The sequence below is a fragment of the Gadus chalcogrammus genome, chromosome 10, assembly GCF_026213295.1.
Source record: "Gadus chalcogrammus isolate NIFS_2021 chromosome 10, NIFS_Gcha_1.0, whole genome shotgun sequence".
Classification (NCBI taxonomy): Eukaryota; Metazoa; Chordata; class Actinopteri; order Gadiformes; family Gadidae; genus Gadus; species Gadus chalcogrammus.
In genome coordinates, this window is record NC_079421.1 from 11,497,679 (window position 1) to 11,517,490 (window position 19,812).

Below are 19,812 nucleotides of genomic sequence, written 5' to 3' on the forward strand. Positions count from 1 at the left end.
AGCTCACACCTCTATCTCTTCAGATCTCTATCTCAGATCTCTAACTCTTCAGAACTCTATCTCTTCAGACCTCTCTCGCGGAACTCTATCTCATCAGACCTCTATCTCGGAACTCTATCACCTCAGATCTTCTCTCCTTTATGTCTAGAAGTCAGATGTCAAATCGGCTAGCGTATGCTAACGACCAGCAAACATGACCTGTTCACACTACAAAGTACTTATTAAGAAACTGAGAATTTATTTCTGATTTCCATTACAATGAAATACATAAAACTGACACAAACATTGTTAAATAACTTTGGTATATAGCAAAGGGGCGAGGAAATGGCAACGGTAAAAAAGGCAGTGAGTAACAACAGACTGTTGCTCCCAGGATAGTTCATTTTCACACACAATTCACAACTTTTACCCCAAATAAATATCAGCTATCCCCAACGTTGACTGGAACGCTCGCCGGGTGAGCTCACGACGGACCGAAGGGGAACTCTTACCACCAATAGTTCTACAAGAATTATCATTTCGCAAACAGAGTTTGGTAGAAAAAACATCATACATACACAATCTAAAAAAAACAAACCAAATATTTAAAACCAAATATTTACATATTTCATTCGCTTAGGGGCGGTTCAGCACGACTTCAGAACCCCACTGTTCTGCCAATAGAAGAACAGAAACGTTGTTCATGATCCTGTGAGCTGGAGCCAAGAAGATGGCTGCAGATCAAGATGAAGACCCCCTGGAGCAGAACCTCCCGTCCCCCCTCAGAGCAGACGTTAGACATGTTCTCCGGAGTGGAGGCTAGAGGCCACGACGGGAGGGGGGGGGGGGGGGGGGGAGTGTTAGAGACAGGCCTCTCTGGTCCGGAGGGTCAGGAGAGTCTGGGGGGTCTGGGGTTTCTGGGGGGTCAGTAGGGTCTGGGGGGTCTGGAGGGTCTGGAGGGTCTGGAGGGTTTGGGGGGTCTTGACGTTCTGAGGGTTCTGGAGGGTCTGAAGGTTCTGGGGGTCTGGGGGTTCTGGATGGGTTCTTGGGGTCTGGAGGGTCTGGGGGTCCTCTGGGGTCTTGGGGTCCTGGATGGGTTCTGGGGGTCTGGGGGTTCTGGATGGGTTCTGTGGGTCTGGAGGGTCCTGGGGTCCTGGAGGCTCTGGATGGGTTCTGGGGGTCCTTGGTGATCTGGAGGGTCTGGGGGTCCTGGGGGTCTGGGGGGTCTCGATCAGTCGTGGTTCTGCTGGCACTGACAGGAACACTCCTCATGATGCTCCAACACCACGTCGGTCATGGAGCGCTGCAGACCACGCCCCCCCGCCCGGTGCTTCAGCTGCAGGACCTGCAGGGGTACATGGTCCGGGTTACTGCACATAGTACCAGGTGTACATGGTCCGGGTTACTGCACATAGTACCAGGTGTACATGGTCCGGGTTACTGCACATAGTACCAGGTGTACATGGTCCGGGTTACTGCACATAGTACCAGGTGTACATGGTCCGGGTTAACGCACATAATACCAGGTGTACCTGGTACCTGGCTGCATCAGCTTCGTCGCTGCTGTTCGTGCGCGCGCATCGTTCATGCGTGCGCATCGAGGGCCACCGGAGAGATGCTTAGGAGCGGAGTACGCCCATCTTTGGCTTTTTCCTGGATTTTGTATTCTTATTCGTTGTGATTAATAACATAGATGAAATCATTATTGACTCAAACCGAGGCATTGGAAACGAATGAGTCATATTCGTTTTTGTATTTTAACGGTTGGTTCGACGGTAGGTAAACAACATCATCCACCTCCATCCACCTGCCTGGCCTGCTAGCATCCAGCCTCCATCCACCTGCCTGGCCTGCTAGCATCCAGCCTCCAGCCTGGCCTGCTAGCATCCAGCCTCAATCCACCTGCCTGGCCTGCTAGCTTCCAGCCTCCATGATCCTACAACCTACCAGCTCTGTGGTAATCCTACCTGCTGCATTACAGCTGTTTGCTGCCTGAGGCCTGCTGCTACACTGCTCCGTGGAAATCGAATCTGCTGCTTCATTTCTGTCCCATACTTTATGTACCCCTCTCACCAGGCTAGCTAGCTTGCTCACCTATAGTGTGACCAAACGTAACTGTGCTAACTGTTAGCGGCTACTTTCTCCAAACCTGGCATGGCCCGCCTCAACCTACTCAATGTTCTCCTTCTCCTTGCGCTCTTTCTAACTGTCTCGCCCTCCTCAACTGGTGCGTGTATGGGGGAGTCGACACTTTTCGACCCCCCTCATTTGCCTAACCGTCAAACTGACTCAGTTAACATCTATAATAGAGACTTAGCTTCCCTGCTGTTTAAAATGTCTCTGGGGTTACCATCAATTGCAAACTTTACCATTCCTTCTTTGTCTTAATGCAATGTAATGAGACTATTCAGTAATATGATTATGTTACCATCTAATCCCCATACATCTGTCAAACGTAAACCTAATGTCTCATCTTCTCTTTGCCGTGCTCTGATTGTGTAACTACTCAGAATCTCTGGTAATGTTCATGTCAGCCCTGGTCCTTCTGATATTGCTCCCCTCTTCAATGTTCTTCAGCCACATGATCTCTGCTTCTATGATTTTTGTGATGGAAACAACATGGGTTTTCTGCATGTAAATGTAAGAAGTTTGGTGCCAAAAATGGACCAACTTAAAGTCTGGGTGGAATCCTCCAATCTGCAGCGACCTCAGTGACCACTGTTTAATCGCATGCATTCGCAAAAACATCTCCGCCAAACAGCCCATTACCATCAGCATTAAGAGCTCACTAAAGCACTTTAACACCCAAGCTTTCCTCCATGACCTGGCCAACATGAACTGGCACAGAGTCAGGCTGGTTCCCTCCTTGAATGATGCATGGACTCTGTTCAAAGACCAGCTTAGTAATGTGGTCAATAAGCATGCCCCCCTCAAGAAACAACGGTTAAAAAATCGTCACAGTCCCTGGTTTACACAAGAGCGAACATCTCTTCTCTAAAAAAAGAATGCTGCATGGAGAAAAGCCTGTCTATCGAAATCTCCCATAGACTACCTCAATTTTCGACAGCTCCGTAATAAGGCAACACAAGCCGTACGCCAGGCTAAATATGGTTACTTCAAGGCTCATTTAAACAGTGTAGCACGGTTCCAAATGTATTTTGGAAAACGGTAAGAACACTTCAAAACAAGCCCTCAGCCATGCCTGTTTCACTCAAAGTGAATGATCTTGTCATCTCAGATAAGACTGCAATGGCAGACAGTTTGTCTTTGAGAATACACTTTCCAAAGGCCCTATCACACCGCCACCCACAGCCCATAGTCCTCCCTGCCCCCCCAACCTCCACCCCCCCACACACACTTTCTCTCTTCTGCCTTTTACAGAGGGGGAGGTTCTGAAGGAACTGTCTGCTCTGGAACCCAAAAAAACAGCTGGGTCTGATGACCTTCCCGCATTTTTTATTAAAACTGCAGCACCCATAACCGAACTCTTCAACCTCTCACTCCATACAGCTGAATATACCCTCAGACTGGAAAGAAGCCATTGTCCTCCCCCTGTCAAAGGGTGGTGAGCAGTCCGACCCAAATAGCTACAGACCTATCTCCATCCTGCCCTGTGTGTCCAAGGTATTTGAGACGCTTGTGAACAATCAGCTCACATTCTATCTTAATACTTTTGGTATTCTTTCTGGAGTACAGTCTGGTTTCCTTGCTGGGTATGGGTGCACAACAGCCACTTTAAAGATGTTAAACGACATTACCTCTGCTCTTGACACAAAACAACACTGTGCTGCTATATTCATTGACCTTTCCAAAGCCTTTGACACCGTTGACCATTCCATCCTCGTCAGCAGACTGAGAAGTATTGGGGTCACAGGTCACTCACTGGCTTGGTTCTCTCACTATCTCTCTCACCAGGTACAACGCGTAAGGTTTGATAATTCATTCTCTCACCTTCTCCTTGTCACCAAGGGATTCCCTCAAAGCTCTATACTTGGCCCATCACTGTTCTCCATCTACATCAATAACATCCCCCTAGCTGCTGGCAATTCCCTCATTCACCTTTATGCCGATGACATCCTATACACCTCTGATCCATCTCCCTCCTCTGTCCAATCTACGCTCCAGGATAGCTTTCTCCAGGTACAACATGCCTTCTCACAACTGAAACTGTCACTCAATACATCTAAGACAAAAGCCATGTGGTTTCATCCGGAGGGTGTTCCCTCTCCGTCTCCATTAAACATCTCCACCTGTGGGGGGGCAATCCTGGAGCAAGTCTGCATCTACAAATACTTGGGCATCTGGTTAGACACGACACTATGCTTTTCACGTCACATCTCCCGGTTACAGTCTAAGGTACGGGCCAAACACGGTTTCCTTCACTGCCACCGCCACGCCTTCACTTCCTCTTCTAAACTCACCCTTATCAAAATGACCATTCTCCCAACATTTGATTTCGGTGATACTATCTATAGAACTGCATGCAAGGGCACTCTCGCCAAACTGGACACACTCTTTCACTTTGCTATCCGTTTTGCGACAAATGCCCCCCCTCAACCCCCACCACTGCAGTCTTTACTCTCTGGGAAATTGGTCATCGCTTCACACTCGTCATCATATTCACTGGCTCACTCTCATCTATTAGACCCTCCTTCAACGGACAACCCCCTACCTGTCCCGCCTGCTGCATCGTCTATCTCTCACATATAACACCCGGTCCTCTCTCCACATCCTGCTAACAACCCCTAAAACCAGATCCATACTTGGACTTGCATCAATCCAGTCAGCTGCTGCCGTTGACTGGAATGCACTACAAAAACACCTCAAACTTGTCAAATTAATTTCCATCCCGGCCTTCAAAGACACCATCTCACACCTTCTAACAGATTCCTGCAACTGCTTCCCCTCCATCTAACCTTCCTCTCGGTCTCCAGTCTCATATGTACGCCCATACCCGCTGATATGTTGTTGTGTTTTTTTTTATGCTATTGCTTGATTGCTATTCTGCCTTGTTTATGTAATCCTGTTTTTCGCTCGTGCTTGTTGTATGTCTGAGTAGCTGTATGTTAACCCTGTAGGTCCCTGTTGCTGCATTGTTGTACGTCTGTACAGCTGTGTTTGTGTGCTGTTGCCCCTCTAACTGTACGTCCACACCAGAAGCGAATTGAGCGACCAAATCGCCGGAAGTCATTCACTTTCTATGGGCAAGAGCGACCAAAGCGACCAAAGCGACCAAAGCGACCAACGCTACCAGCGGCCAAAGTTGAGCGACCAGAGAGTAAAAAAAAAGCTGACAACTTTTTAACTTTATGCAAATGACTATGACGCGCTTCAGCGGCCAAACACTGACAGCCAATCGGAATGTAGACGCTCTTCGCTTGTGTGGATCCCAGGGAACACCGGCAGGCACTTTGGTTCCTACCTACCTTTATTCACTCACTGAACAAAATATCGGCTGAAGTATTAATAGCGGCTGTAACTGGGCACCCGGTGTTGTACGACCCAACCCTTTTTCAGTTCAGAGATTGAAACGCCATAGTGGTTTGGATACCAAGTGATGATAAGCGGGAGTATTTATACATCTAGAACATTCGTATTTAAGCGGGAATCATTTTCATTTGCTCTCCATGCCACCAATCTAACCAACCAATCGCGTGTAGCGGAGCCTGAGGTGAATAATTGTTGATTAAATAGTCTATAGATATATAGCCTAGTCAAGTCTTTATTAATACCAAACGACACAAATCGTCGGGAATCCATTTAGGTGGTTCGGTCCACACAGGACAGTAGCCTACAAGACCACACAGAACAAGTCTGACTGGACATACACACAATACATCACATTAAAACTAGACACGCGTTGATAGATAGATAGATAGATAGATAGATAGATAGATAGATAGATATGTTCCATTATTTGCCTTGCGGAGCCAACCAGTCCTGTGCACGTATGCAAATTAGCCATGTGCGCCAATGTCTATTTGTTTTGAGTGCGACGAATGAGTGCAGATCATGATTTGCAGATGCAGATCAGTGAAACATATTTTAACTAGCCTACTACAGCACGCAGGGTTTTTTGTTCTCGGTTGTAATTAGCCTACATTTTAGGAGTTTTTTTATATTGGGGGGAATCACTGTCCTACTTGTTGTCGAAGCACTTTATCCAACAAGCAAAACCGTCTCGGCAATATGGCCAAAGTGTATGGGAGAGTTCACTCTTTGATATGGCTGTCTGTACTAAAAGCATACGGCTCCTTTAAATGCGTCTGCATAATTGAATTGTACGTCATGAGCGACCAAAGCGATATTCGCAGCGAAACTTTGTGAGGTCGCTCCTGGTGTGGACGTACAGTAACCCATCCTTTCTCACTGCCCCTATTCCCTTCCCCCCCCAAGAAGCTTGTGCTTTTTGTCAGGCCATCACTGTAAATAACAACTTATTCTTAATGATCTGCCTGGTTAAATATAGGTTAAAAAAAAAAAAGAAAAAAAAAAAAGGTGTACATGGTCCAGGTTATTGCACATACTACCAAGTCTACATGGTCCGGGTTACTGCACATAGTACCAAGTCTACATGGTCCAGGTTACTGCACATAGTACCAAGTCTACATGGTCCAGGTTACTGCACATAGTACCAAGTCTACATGGTCCGGGTTACTGCACATAGTACCAGGTGTACATGGTCCAGGTTTCTGCACATAGTACCAGGTGTACATGGTCCGGGTTACTGCACAGTACCAGGTCAACATATATTGCCAGGTGTACATGGTTCATGCCCTAGTACCGTAGCACCTGATACACATGGTACTACACGTTATATATAGTAACTGGTACATGGTTAGTATAGAGGTAGTTCCTGGTGTACATGGTACTTTACTCATGCAGCAGTACCTCGTAGTACTTCCTGGAGGTCCTGCTGGGAATGCAGGCACACTGTTCCCCGGACTGGGAGCATGACTGGGAGCACTGGGAGCAGCTGCAGTTCCCGCCGCAGCGCCGCACCAGCAAGCAGCCGGGCCAGAAGATGGCGTCCGTCCTCCTCAGCTCTTCACGTAGCGACACCGACACGTTCCGCGGGGAGCAGCTGTACAGACGGACCTCCTCCCTCAGCTGGTTCAGGTCGGCTCCCACTGGGGACACAAAGGGACCCCCACCCCTCATCAGGTACAGCGGGACCAGCACCCCTCATCAGGTACAGCACACTACTGACCCCTAACTGCTGCTAAAGACCTGTCTCTACAGGGAGGTTCTCCTTAAGGACCTGTCTCTACAGGGAGGTTCTCCTTAAGGACCTGTTTCTACAGGGAGGTTCTCCTTAAGGACCTGTCTCTACAGGGAGGTTCACCTTAAGGACCTGTCTCTACAGGGAGGTTCACCTTAAGGACCTGTCTCTACAGGGAGGTTCACCTTAAGGACATGTCTCTACAGGGAGGTTCTCCTTTGACCTGTCTCTACAGGGAGGTTCTCCTTAAGGACCGGTCTCTACAGGGAGGTTCACCTTAAGGACCTGTCTCTACAGGGAGGTTCTCCTTAAGGACCTGTCTCTACAGGGAGATTCTCCTTAAGGACCTGTCTCTACAGGGAGGTTCACCTTAAGGACCGGTCTCTACAGGGAGGTTATCCGGTCTCTACAGGAGGTTCTCCTACCTCTGGTCTTCTTGTTGTGGATGTAGGACTTCCCGAGGCCGAGCCAGGAGGGCCGGTACAGCTCCTCCATGTCCGCCCGCCAGCCCTCAGGGTCCAGGTACTTCAGCACCTCCTCCACCGTCCCCAGGGTGGAGACCGCCTCCTCCAGCTCCTCCACACTGGGGGGAGGAGCTGGAGTCACAGCAGGAGTCTGCGGCTCAGGGTCACTCTGCAGAGGGCACACCAAACCCCAGGCGGGAGGAGGTTACAGGGCGCCTGAAGACCGGGGTTACAGGTTAGTTGGAGCTACAGGTCAGGTGGAGCTACAGGTGGAGCTACAGATGGAGTTACAAGTGGAGCTACAGGTTAGGTGGAGCTACAGGTCAGGTGGAGCTACAGGTGGAGCTACAAATGGTGCTACAAGTGGAGCTACAGGTGGAGCTACAGGTTAGGTGGAGCTAGAGGTTTGGTGGATCTACAGGTGGAACTACAGGTTGGTTGGAGCTACAGGTTTGGTGGAGCTAAAAGTGGAGCTACAGGTCAGGTGGAGCTACAGGTGGAGCTACAGGTTGGGTGGAGCTACAAGTGGAGCTACAGGTTAGGTGAAGCTACAGGTCAGGTGGAGCTACAGGTGGAGCCACAGGTTGGGTGGCGCTACAGGTTAGGTGGAGCTAGAGGTTGGGTGAGGCTCTAGGTTGGGTGGAGCTACAGGTGAGGTGGAGCTCCTGGTTAGGTGGAGCTACAGGTGGAGCTACAGGTCAGGTGGTGGAACATTTGAGGGGGAGCTACAGGTTGGGTGGAACTATAGAATAGGTAGAGCTATAGGCTAGCTGGAGGTAAAGCTGAAGCTAGAAGTGGAGTTACTGGTTGGGTGGAGATACAGCTGAGGTGGAGCCACAGGTTAGGTGGAGCTACGGGTAAGGTGGAGGTACAGGCTGGGTGGAGCTACAGGTTGGGTGGTTGGATTAGGTTGAGGTCAGGGTTGTGGTGTAGAAAGGTAGGGTTATCATGACCGTGACCCTAACCAGGTCCTAACAACCTCCTCACTTCTGATACCTAACTCCACCACTGAACCCCTCTCTGAGGCATGCTGGGAAACGGCCAGCAGAGGTTCTGAAGGTCTGACCAGATTACAGAGAAGGCTTCTAAACAGTCAATATATCAACCAAGCAGATCAAACAACATGTGCCTTGAATGTTTATTTAAAACCCCAGGCTTTTACAGAGGCTGTGTCTGTAATTTGGAGCACTTGAAAAACAAAGTGAATTAGTGTAAAAGACATGAATACCATAACCCTACCTCACTCCCCCCCAGCTGTAGGGGAGTTCTGTTTCTCTGACGTCAACCCTTTGACACCAGATCTGACCACTATGTGGTGTTTAAAACACTTCACGTTCATCATCCAGACCCAGACTCAGCCACACAGAACAAACACCAGCTCAGACCAGTCACAGCTCAGGTCTTGACCAAGAAAACCTTGGGGAAAGGAGCATGGAACCAGCAACCCTCCTGAGATACCGCTGTGGAATGCTACAACAGAATGTACCTGTGTTGTGTAGCGCCGCTACAAGGGCCTGTAGCTGTGTTGTGTAGCAGTACTTGTGTTGTGTAGCAGTACTTGTGTTAAGTAGCAGTGCTACAAGCAGCTGTCCTTGTGTTGTGTCTCCTGTGTTTGGTGAGCTGGTGGAGCCCAGCATGCAGAGTGGGAGTGGATTTGTTCCCAGTCTGAAAGGCCACATCTCATTCACACCTCAGCTCTCAGAGGAAACATCTCCACCACCCCTGAGAGCACCAACCGTTGAGGATCTCCGACACCTCTGGAGGACCTGTCACCACCACCTCAGCTGTCAGACTGTATCAGGGAGGTGGAGGTTGTCCCTGTGACTGACAGCTGGGAAGTGTGTCTCAGACCCTAAAACTCTCTCTGCTCCACGATGCCCGGCGGTCTGAAGCAGAACCAGAGAGGTCCTTTAAGGGCTGAGATGCTCTATTATTATGCAACTAACATCTAGCTTCATGTAGAACGTTGAATGTGAGTGTGAGCTGTGCTGCTGGCGTCCCACCATGTCAGAGAGTAAGGATGGACATGTTGCGGCAATGTGTGCTGCTGACTGAGGAGAGACATACGCTTCAAACCCAATCCATCCAGCTCCTCTCTGGGAGAGGACCCCCGACTGGATCACCCTCAAGGTGGGAGCGGCAGGGGCCAGGTGTGGAGGTGCTGCTAGTTGTTTGCAGCAGCTGGGCTCCATCAACCTCGGCCGCTGGGCGTGTGTCCAGCCTGGTGGCCTCTCTGTTGTCCCACAGAATAACAACCGATGTATTTATGGAGCTCACTCCGGCTTTGTTGAGGAGACCACTGAAATAGTGCCCTCAAGACCATATCTCCTCCCCGGCCGCTACCACTTCCCCTCTGGGCCTTTGAAGAGGCTGTGGTCTGTGAGGCCGCTCTCCTCAGGGTACGGAACGCTGTCATTAAGAGACCGGGCCGAGTCTACCACAGACCTGGATGCTCCCCATCTGCCTGTCTCTCGCTACAATCGTTCTCTCTCGCTACAGTATATCTCTCCTCGGTCTCTCTCTCGCTCTCTCTCCTGTTTCTCGCTGCAGTCTCTCTCTCCCCGGTCTCTCTCTCTCTCTCTCTCTCTCTCGCTGCAGTCTCCCTCTCCCCGGTCTCTCTCTCCCTCCAGTCTGTCTCCCCAGTCTCTCTCTCTCTCTATCTCTCTCTCTCTCTCTCTCTCTCTCTCTCTCTCTCTCTCTCTCCCTCTCCCTCTCCCTCTCCCTCTCCCTCTCTCTCTCTCCCTCTAACACAGGAATAGCAGTACAATAAGGACTTTGTTTCATGACTCCTGGCATTGAAGCCCACTTCCTCCCGGCTTCCCGAAGGTAAACATGCGGTCACCTTCTAGCTCTGTGGTTCTACAACCTCTCCCATCATTGGCCCAGATCCTCTGACCTCTGAATCAACACTCTGGAGGAGGAGGAGGAGGAGGAGGAGGAGGAGGAGGAGGAGGAGGAGGAGTGGAGGAGGGGGTAAGGAGGTGTACATCCCTCAGTAGGTGGTGGGGGTTGAGGTCAGGACTGGGTCTAGGGGTCAGGTCTGGACTGGGTCTAGGGCTCAGGTCTGGACTGGGTCTAGGGCTCAGGTCTGGACTGGGTCTAGGGGTCAGGTCTGGACTGGGTCTAGGGCTCAGGTCTAGACTGGGTCTAGGGGTCAGGTCTGGACTGGGTCTAGACGTCAGGTCTGGACTGGGTCTAGACGTCAGGTCAGCACTGGGTCTAGACGTCAGGTCAGGACTGGGTCTAGGGGTCAGGTCAGGACTGGGTCTAGACGTCAGGTCTGGACTGGGTCTAGGGGTCAGATCTGGGTCTTGGGGGTCTTACCGGTGGCAGTAGGGAGTAGTGGAGACAGAATCCGGGCTCAGAGGGGAAGTACTGGTCAGACACGAAGCGGACTCGGACCTGAGACCCCTGGGACAGCAGGACCGCCGGACCGGACTGAGACCCACACCAGCGACCCAGGACCCTGCCCTCACTCAGGTCCTCAATCTCCACAAAGTCATACCTGGAAACGGAGAGACATAGATGAGTGGTGAGAGAGCAAGAGAGAGAGAGAGAGAGAGAGAGAGAGAGAGAGAGAGAGAGAAACATAGGGAGGTGTCGCTGTCTAGATCAGTATTGCCCACTCCTACAGAGAGAGAGAGAGAGAGAGAGAGAGAGAGAGAGAGAGAGAGAGAGAGAGAGAGAGAGAGAGAGAGAGAGAGAGAGAGAGAGACAAAGAGTGAGTGAGAGAGAGAGAAAGAGAGACAGAGAGAGACAGAGAGAGAGAGAGAGAGAGAGAGAGAGAGAGAGAGAGAGAGAGAGAGAGAGAGAGGCTGATGGGGCGATCATGTGTTTGGCCCTGAAGCTTACATGGTTTGAGAGACACATTGTTGGCAAGAGAAGTGAGGAACCGTTTCAGTGAAACCTGTCAGCCTCACGGAGATCTATGGGAACGCGGTCTGAGACTATTGCGAGTGGCCGTTAAGCAGTGTAGACCTCCAGGTAGAACGTGGACGCGAGGCGGCACACAATCCTGTAACCTGAGTCCAGACCCTAGCCTTGGTCCAAAACTCTGACCACTGAGCAGCTCTCAGCTCAGAGCTGAGAGCTGACTCTACTGACTCAGGGTCAACAGAGCCTTTGTGTTTCTGTTCAGTGGAAACCACATATGGTTGTTTACGTCCTCCATATAAACCGGGCCGCTTTGAAGTTATTTTTCACCTCTTACAAGTCTTTGATGGGCAGGACATGGAGTGGACCCAACACCCTGACATGAGGGTTGGCCCCTTCTCATTCAGGCTTAAAGATTGGATCCATCTTGGACTCATTACGGCCCCCAGCCCAGTAGTGCCTCTGTTTAGTCTCACTGACACATGGTGTTTCAGACACACGTAGACACCGCTTCAGAAGCAATGAAAAATCTGATGTTCTTCAGTGTCTCTCATTGGATATGAACACCCGGCTCTAACTTGCTCATCTATCCTAACACAAAGGTTATCCTATAAGTCTCTCGCAGTAATTGGAAAATGTTGCCGTGTCCATAACGACAATCAGAGGAATCCAGAAACTAACAAAAAGCCTGACAGCCCGCCGTCCGGCTGAGTCCTGGAGGCCGGACGCTACGAGGCACGACGCCCGGCCGAGAGACAGAGGAAACAACCAGCACCCAGCCCCCCAATCCCACCTCCTGACCCCAATCCACAGCCCCATTTAGGGACGGAGTGAGAAAGCAGGGGGACGGAGTGGGAGAGGAGAGGAGGTTAGGGGGAGAGAGGAGAGGGGGAGAGAGGGGAGGAGAGGAGGTGAGGAGGAGAGGGGAGGAGAGGAGGTGAGGAGGGGGAGAGTGGAGAGGAGAGAGAAGAGCAGAGGGGGAGAGAGGAGAGGAGAGAGGAAAGGAGAGGGGGGAGAGGGGAGGAGAGGCGGTGAGGAGGGGGAGAGAGGAGAGAGAAGAGGAGAGGGGGAGAGAGGAGTGGAGGAGAGGAGAGGCAGCAGAGTGTGGAGGAGTAGAAGATGGCTGACACCTCTGTTGTCTCTGTCTCTAGAGACCCGGCCGGGAGCATGAGGAGGAAACAGCTGAATATTGAACGAACAGGAAGGATGGACAACATGATACCGGAGGGAGGAGACAAACAGAGGGACAGAGAGAGAGATTGACGGCGCAGAATAAAAGAAGAGGTCAAATAAACTGAACTCTCTGGTATGATCTCTCTCTCTCACTGATACACACTCACTTACACATACACATAAACACTCTATACTCTACTTTATACTCTCTCTCTCTCTCTCTCTCTCTCTCTCTCTCTCTCTCTCTCTCTCTCTCTCTCTCTCTCTCTCTCTCTCTCTCTCTCTCTCTACCAGGCTTCATGCCGAACACAGACAGCCCGCGCTTCATGTCTCTGACCAACAGGGGGCCCTGGAGGAGTGTCTACACAGGCTGCACACCCCTGCTGTCTGCCTGCTACATGCTGCGACACATGCTACGCTACATGCTACACTACGTCTTACACTATGGGCCAGATAGCTACACACACATAGTGCTGATGAGTGTGTGTGCTGTGTGTGTGTGTGTGTGTGTGTGTGTGTGTGTGTGTGTGTGTGTGTGTGTGTGTGTGTGTGTGTGTGTGTGTGTGTGTGTGTGTGTGTGTGTGTGTGTGTGTGTGTGTGTGTGTGTGTGTCCACCTCGAGTAACCAATCAGGGCTCCTCAGGTCAAATCTAACAAACAGCTTCAGTCTGCAGCTGTTAACTGTTCAACATGACAGAGACATATCAGCTGGGACTCTCTCTTATTGCCTGCCCTCCTCCAACTCCCTCCTGCCCTCCGTTTCTCTCTTCCTCTGTCCCTCCCTCTTGTTCCCCCTTTCTTTCTCTCTTCCACTCTCCCTTTCTCACCATCACTTTCTGTCCACCCCTCTCCCTTTCTGTCCACCTCTCTCTCTCTCTCTCTCTCTCTCTCTCTCTCTCTCTCTCTCTCTCTCTCTCTCTCTCTCTCTCTCTCTCTCTCTCTCTCTCTCTCTCTCTCTAACTCTCTCTCTCTAACTCTCTCTCTCTCCTTACTTGCATATTCCGTCTTCCGGATCCTCCAGTCCGAACCGGGGGTCGAAGGAGATCTGCATCTTCCTGTTGCCAGGGGCGACCAGCCTCCAGAGCAGCTGGGTGTCACGGGGGTAGGGGTGAGGGAAGTCGGGGCTCTGGACCACCCCCTCCCCCTCCCCCTGCCCCTCCCCCGACAGCCTCAGCACCCTCTCCTGCTGGTCCTCCTCCACCCCTGAAACAGCACAAGATGGAGTGATTAATCATCTGCATATCATTATGATTAGGATGTACTATTGGAGCCGGCGACCGCAATCCCCGTGACAACCGATTCCCCCGTCGCCGTGAACACCCTGCATCCTTTATTATCACCGTGACAACCGTGACAAACCACAAACATCATCACTCTCACCGTGACGACCGTCACACATCCCACACACATCAGCAGCCAGACATCCACATCACCATGGCAACAGACTCCAGCCTCCATCCCAAAATATCAGAATGAGGGAAGAGAAAGTGGTGGGGGGGAAACAGAGACAGACAGACAGAGAGAAAGAGGGACAGACAGAGAGACAGAGAGACAGAGCGAGAGAGAGAGAGAGAGAGAGAGAGAGAGAGAGAGAGAGAGAGAGAGAGAGAGAGAGAGAGAGATGGGGAGGAATGGGGAGGGGGAGAGAGAGAAGGAGAAAGTGAATGAGTGCGTTACTTCCATACATATATATATATACGTATCCCTTCTTCTAGGACTAATGAGTTCTGACTCAGGGGGAAACCATGTGCCGGTAACCATGGTAACCTCGTTGACTCAGTCATATACTGACCACTTATTCAAGTGTTTAATGTAACTGTACTCTAAATATAGCATTTAAATATATCGTTCTTTGTTTATGTATGTGTGTGTGTGTGTGCGTGTGTGTGTGTGTGTCTGTGTCTGTGTGTCTGTGTTAGAAATTGTGTTTGTGTGTGTATGCGTGTTTGTGTGTGTATGCGTGTGTGTGTGTGTGTATATGTGTGTGTGTGTGTGTGTGTGTGTGTGTGTGTGTGTGTGTGTGTGTGTGTGTGTGTGTGTGTGTGTGTGTGTGTGTGTGTGTGTGTGTGTGTGTGTGTGTGTGTGTGTGGGGGTATTAGTATGTTAGTTTGGGAGAGTGAGTGATAGAGTGCGTGCGTGCGTGCGTGCGTGCGTGCGTGCGTGCGTGCGTGCGTGCGTGCGTGCGTACGTGCGTGTGCATGTGTTTTAGGTCAAACACGTTGAGATGCCACTTTAAAGACGTGCACTCCAGACCGAATGATCTCCCCCTCTCCTCCTCTGCAGCTCCACGATGTGCAGCTGTGATTCCCCGCTCAGCCCTTGGCTCCCGGGGCCCCCACCCCACGAGGGGTTAACAGACTATAGTCGTCCTCTGGCTCTGATCCGCCCGGACGCGGTTCGTCCTCCCGTGTGTACTCAGCGGTGTGTTTACTGCTGTAGGATGTCAGGGTTTGTGTTCCCTTCTGCTGCCAACCGGAGAGCAGAGATAAGGGGCGGGGCTCGGGGCTCGGGGCTCGGGGCGGGGGGGACGGCTTTGAAGTCCCGCCGAAAGACGGAGGAAACAAAAGCAGAGGCTGTCAGCGCCTTCACTCAGCACGGCCGTCAGAGCACAGCGAGCTGTTCAGACAGACCCCTGCTCCTCCCTCCCTCCTCTTCCTCCCTCCTCCCTCTGCCTCCCTCCTCCTCCCTTGCTCCCTCCTAACTCCTCCCGCCTCGTCCTCGTCCTCCCTCCTCCTCCTCCTCCTGCTCCCAGCACTCAGGAGACAGACGTGTTGGGGCTGGAGGGTGCATTCTGACTTCTGCAGAGCAGGTAGGGGTTAGACAGTCCAGAGACAGGTCATTATGGAGCAGGTAGGGGTTAGACAGTACAGAGACAGGTCATTAAGAAGCAGGTAGGGGTTAGACAGTCCAGAGACAGGTCATTATGGAGCAGGTAGGGGTTACACAGTACAGAGACAGGTCATTAAGGATCAGGTCGGGGTTAGACAGTACAGAGACAGGTCATTAAGGATCAGGTCGGGGTTAGACAGTACAGAGACAGGTAATTAAGGATCAGGTCGGGGTTAGACAGTACAGAGACAGGTCATTAAGGAGCAGGTAGGGGTTAGACAGCACAGAGATAGTTGGGTTGCTAGTTAGATGCTAGTAGGCTGCTGCATTAGATACTTGCAGGCTGCTAGCAGGCTGTTAGCATGCTGCTAGCCGCTACAGCAGAAGCTTTGATTCGCCCGTAACAAATTGAAAGAATCGGTTCTGCTCACGTTCAGCCGGGTTTAATTCCACCTCCATTACCACCAGCTTCTGCACACTCATGAAATACACAGCAATGTGGAAAACGTACACATTAGTACCCAGAGATGTGAGTGTACTCATAAAGTACACACAGATTTGAGAGTATACTGATAAAGTACACAGAGATTTGAGAGTGTAATGATAAAGTAGACACATATATGGGAGTGTCTGGGTCTATTCAGAATACTCATGTTCAACTGTGTTCTGTACAGTACTGCGTGTAAGAGGCTGTTAACATGTGGTTCTGATAAAAGCGTCTGAAGTCTACAGAGGAGAACCGGAGCGATTACACACAGAGAGAGAGAGAGAGAGAGAGAGAGAGAGAGAGAGAGAGAGAGAGAGAGGTACTGGAACAAGAGCTTAGGAATGTGTTCACAGAGACCTGAGGAAGAGGAGGTGAGGATGAAGGACATGGAGATCCAGACCATGACGACTGAGGAAGACTAGACCGAAGAGGACTAGACTGATGAAGACTAGTCGCAGAAGACTAGACCGATGAAGACTAGACTGATGAATACTAGACTGATGAAGAAAAGAGTGGTGAAGACTAGGGCTGTCAAAACGAACTTCGCTATGCGAATATAATTCGAATTTTTAAAAAAAAAAGGAGAACATTCGAGTGCGGCAACTAACGTTCGAACTTTTTTTTTTTTTTTTTTTTTAGCAAATTGTATTGACAAGTCAAGAATTACATTTAACTTTTGCCTAGCAACGACGCAAATCAAAGTCAACGTCGTGCGACGTGACGTTTCGGCATTGTATGCTTACAAGATGGTGGGAAGCAGCGCGCGAGCAGACACAGAGATGGAAAGCATAACTTCTAAAAACTTGAAAAGCACCGTGTGGAAAATGTTTGGATTTCCATCGAGAAACGGGAAGATTACATCCAGAGAAACCGTCATTTGCAAATTATGCTGTAAGTCGTTAAAGTACCACTCGACTACGAGCAACATGAGCGCACACCTCCATTCAGTGCATTACTCGGAGTACGCAGAACAGTTAGCGGCTGAGGAAGAGCCACGGTCAAAACAGCCAAGAATAACATCGTAAAATAGCAGTGTGTGTGTGTATTTGAATGATTGAACATCAGCTTCTTCATTAAACATCATTGCTTGAATATTTCTGGCGTTATATCTTACCTATTTATATAAGCATTGTATTGATTTGGTAAAACTTGTTGCAATTGTTACATAACAGATTTGGTTGACGCGCCCTCTAGTGGACGCGGGACGTAGGCCTAATAATAAGATGGTATCGGTGTATATAATGATATAATAAAAAAAAAAACATTAAAATATTCGAATATTATTCGAATATTCAACATAAGAAGCATTAGAAATTCGAATATGATTTGAGGGGAGGATTGACAGCCCTAGTGAAGACTGATGAAAACTAGACCGATGAAGATTAGACTGATGAAGACTAGACTGATGAAGACGAGACTGAAGAAGACTAGACTGCTAGAACTGCAGTTCAGTTCTATAGTACTACATTACCAGTGAGTATTGCAGTATTAGGGATGTGGTACACACTCATCACAAGTAGTACTACTCACTATAACAAATATAAATGGAAACACAGAACATATACACACAAACACACCCACAAGCCCACAATCTCAGACACACAGATACATTCAGACACACCCACACACATGTAAGCATACCTAGTTACCTACACACACACACACACACAGACACAGACATGCCTTTCCACACATACACCCAACAATTCACATAGTCAGATCTACACATTCAAAGAAAAACTACACACACACAAACACACACAAACACCCACACACACACACACACGGGTGCAGAAGGACTTTGTAAGCATATTGTGTACTGGTTCAAGCAACGTGAAGCCCGGTCCTTAGCTTCCTAGGATCCTAGCTTCCTAGGTTCCTTGGCCCCTGATTTTCTCTGTTCCTCGTCTCTTTTGCTTCTTGGTTCCTAGATCCCTCCCCTCCTAGGACCTAGCCTTCTAAGACCTAGCCTCCTAGATCCCTCCAATCCTAGGTCCCTCCCATCCTAGGACCTAGCCTTCTAGGTCCCTCCCCTCCTAGGTGCTAGCCTCCTAGGTGTGCCTTCCCCCTGACCTGTGTTACGAGGGGGGGGAGGAAGCTGACCTGTGTTGGGGGGGGGGGGGGGGGGGGGAGGAAGCTGACCTGTGTTGGGGGGGGGGGGGGGGGGGGGAAGTTGACCTTTTTTAGGGGGTCGCGGGGGAGGAAGCTGACCTGTGTTGGGGGGGGGGGGGGGGGTAGGAAGCTGACCTGTGATACGGGGGGGGGAAGCTGACCCTTGTTATGGGGGGGGGGAAGCTGACCCTTGTTTTGGGGGGGGGAAGCTGGTCTGTGTTATGGGGGGGGGGGGGGGGAGCTGGTCTGTGTTATGGGGGGGGGTGGACGTAGCTGACCTGTGTTACGGGGGGTGCGGGGGAGGAGGCTTACCTGTGTTATGGGGAGGAGGGGCGGGGGAAGAAGCTGACCTGTGTTGGGGGGGGCGGGGGAGGAAGCAGACCTGTGTTACGGGGGGGGGGGGGAGGAAGCTGACCTGTGTTACGGGGGGGAGGCTGACCTGTGTTGGGGGGGGGGGAGGAGGTAGCTGGTCTGAATCAACAGCAGCGCCACAGAGAAGCTATTGTGCTTTGTTCTCCGTCCCGCCGGTCTGCGCACGGCACGCGGCACGCTGGTGAACATTAACCCGCACCCGCCCTCAAGGGGTCCCGGGGTGGGGAGGGGAGGGCGGCGAGGGTGAGATCACCCTACCAGCAGGCGCTCCTGTGCCGGGCGACACCAGCAGGGGACAGGCCCGACTTAAGGCCATGGAAACGCCTCTGTAGGAGGACTGAGCCGCACCAGTCAAGACCAGTAGAAACCAGTAGATACCAGAGAGACCAGTAGAGACCAGTAGATACCAGCGGGACTAGTAGAGACCAGTATAAACAAATCAGAGACCATCAGATACCAGTAGAGACCAGTAGAGACCACAGAGACCAGTAGAGACCATCAGAGACCTTTAGAGATCAGTAGTGACCATCGGAGACCATCGGAGTCCAGTAGAGACCAGTAGAGACCAGTAGAGACCAGAGAGACCAGTAGAGACCAGTAGATACCAGCGGGACCATTAGAGACCAGTAGAAACCATCAGAGACCATCAGAGACCAGTAGAGACCAGTAGAGACCAGAGACACCAGTGGAGACCATCAGAGACCTTTAGAGATCAGTAGAGACCATTGGAGACCATCGGAGTCCAGTAGAGACCAGTAGAGACCAGTAGAGACTGTAGGGACAAACAGAGACCAGTAGAGATCAGTAGAGACAGTAGAGAACAGAGATCCATTAGAGAGACCAGGAGAGAGACCAGTAGAGACCAACAGAGACCAGTAGAGACCTTAAGGACAAACAGAGACCAGTAGAGATCAGTAGAGACAGTAGAGAACAGAGATCCATTAGAGAGACCAGGAGAGAGACCAGTAGAGACCAGAAAGACCAGTAGAGACCAGAAAGACCAGTAGAGACCAGCAGAGCCCAGCTGTCAGGCTGAGCTCCATCACTCTACATCTGCAGCGGGTCGGGTGTCGGCTCTGACACCCAGCCGGAGTGTTAATGTGCAGCGTGACATCTGGGACAGACGGCGACCCGGCGGGTTCCTTCCGTCGTAACACGACTCCATCATGTCTCATCTGCCCCCGTCACTCTCCCTCACTCTCTCCCCCCCACATCTCCATCTATCCCCGTCTCACTCTCTCCCCCCCACATCTCCATCTATCCCCGTCTCACTCTCTCCCTCCCACATGTCTCTCCATCTAT

The 19,812-nt window shown here is 50.8% G+C and overlaps 1 protein-coding gene across 1 annotated transcript in view; it reads right to left on the minus strand.

Moving 5' to 3' along the window:
* Positions 1 to 1,032: 1,032 nt before the first annotated feature.
* The window catches only part of pdgfc (platelet derived growth factor c), a 27,247-nt gene continuing 8,467 nt past the window's right edge, over positions 1,033 to 19,812 (minus strand). The window contains exons 2-6 of the mRNA XM_056600232.1: positions 13,703 to 13,913; positions 10,990 to 11,170; positions 7,627 to 7,834; positions 6,871 to 7,109; positions 1,033 to 1,324 (exon numbers count right to left, since the gene is read on the minus strand). Of these exons, the coding sequence (XP_056456207.1) occupies positions 1,211 to 1,324; positions 6,871 to 7,109; positions 7,627 to 7,834; positions 10,990 to 11,170; positions 13,703 to 13,913 (953 nt within the window). The 3' untranslated portion in view covers positions 1,033 to 1,210. The remainder of the gene's footprint in view (positions 1,325 to 6,870; positions 7,110 to 7,626; positions 7,835 to 10,989; positions 11,171 to 13,702; positions 13,914 to 19,812) is intronic.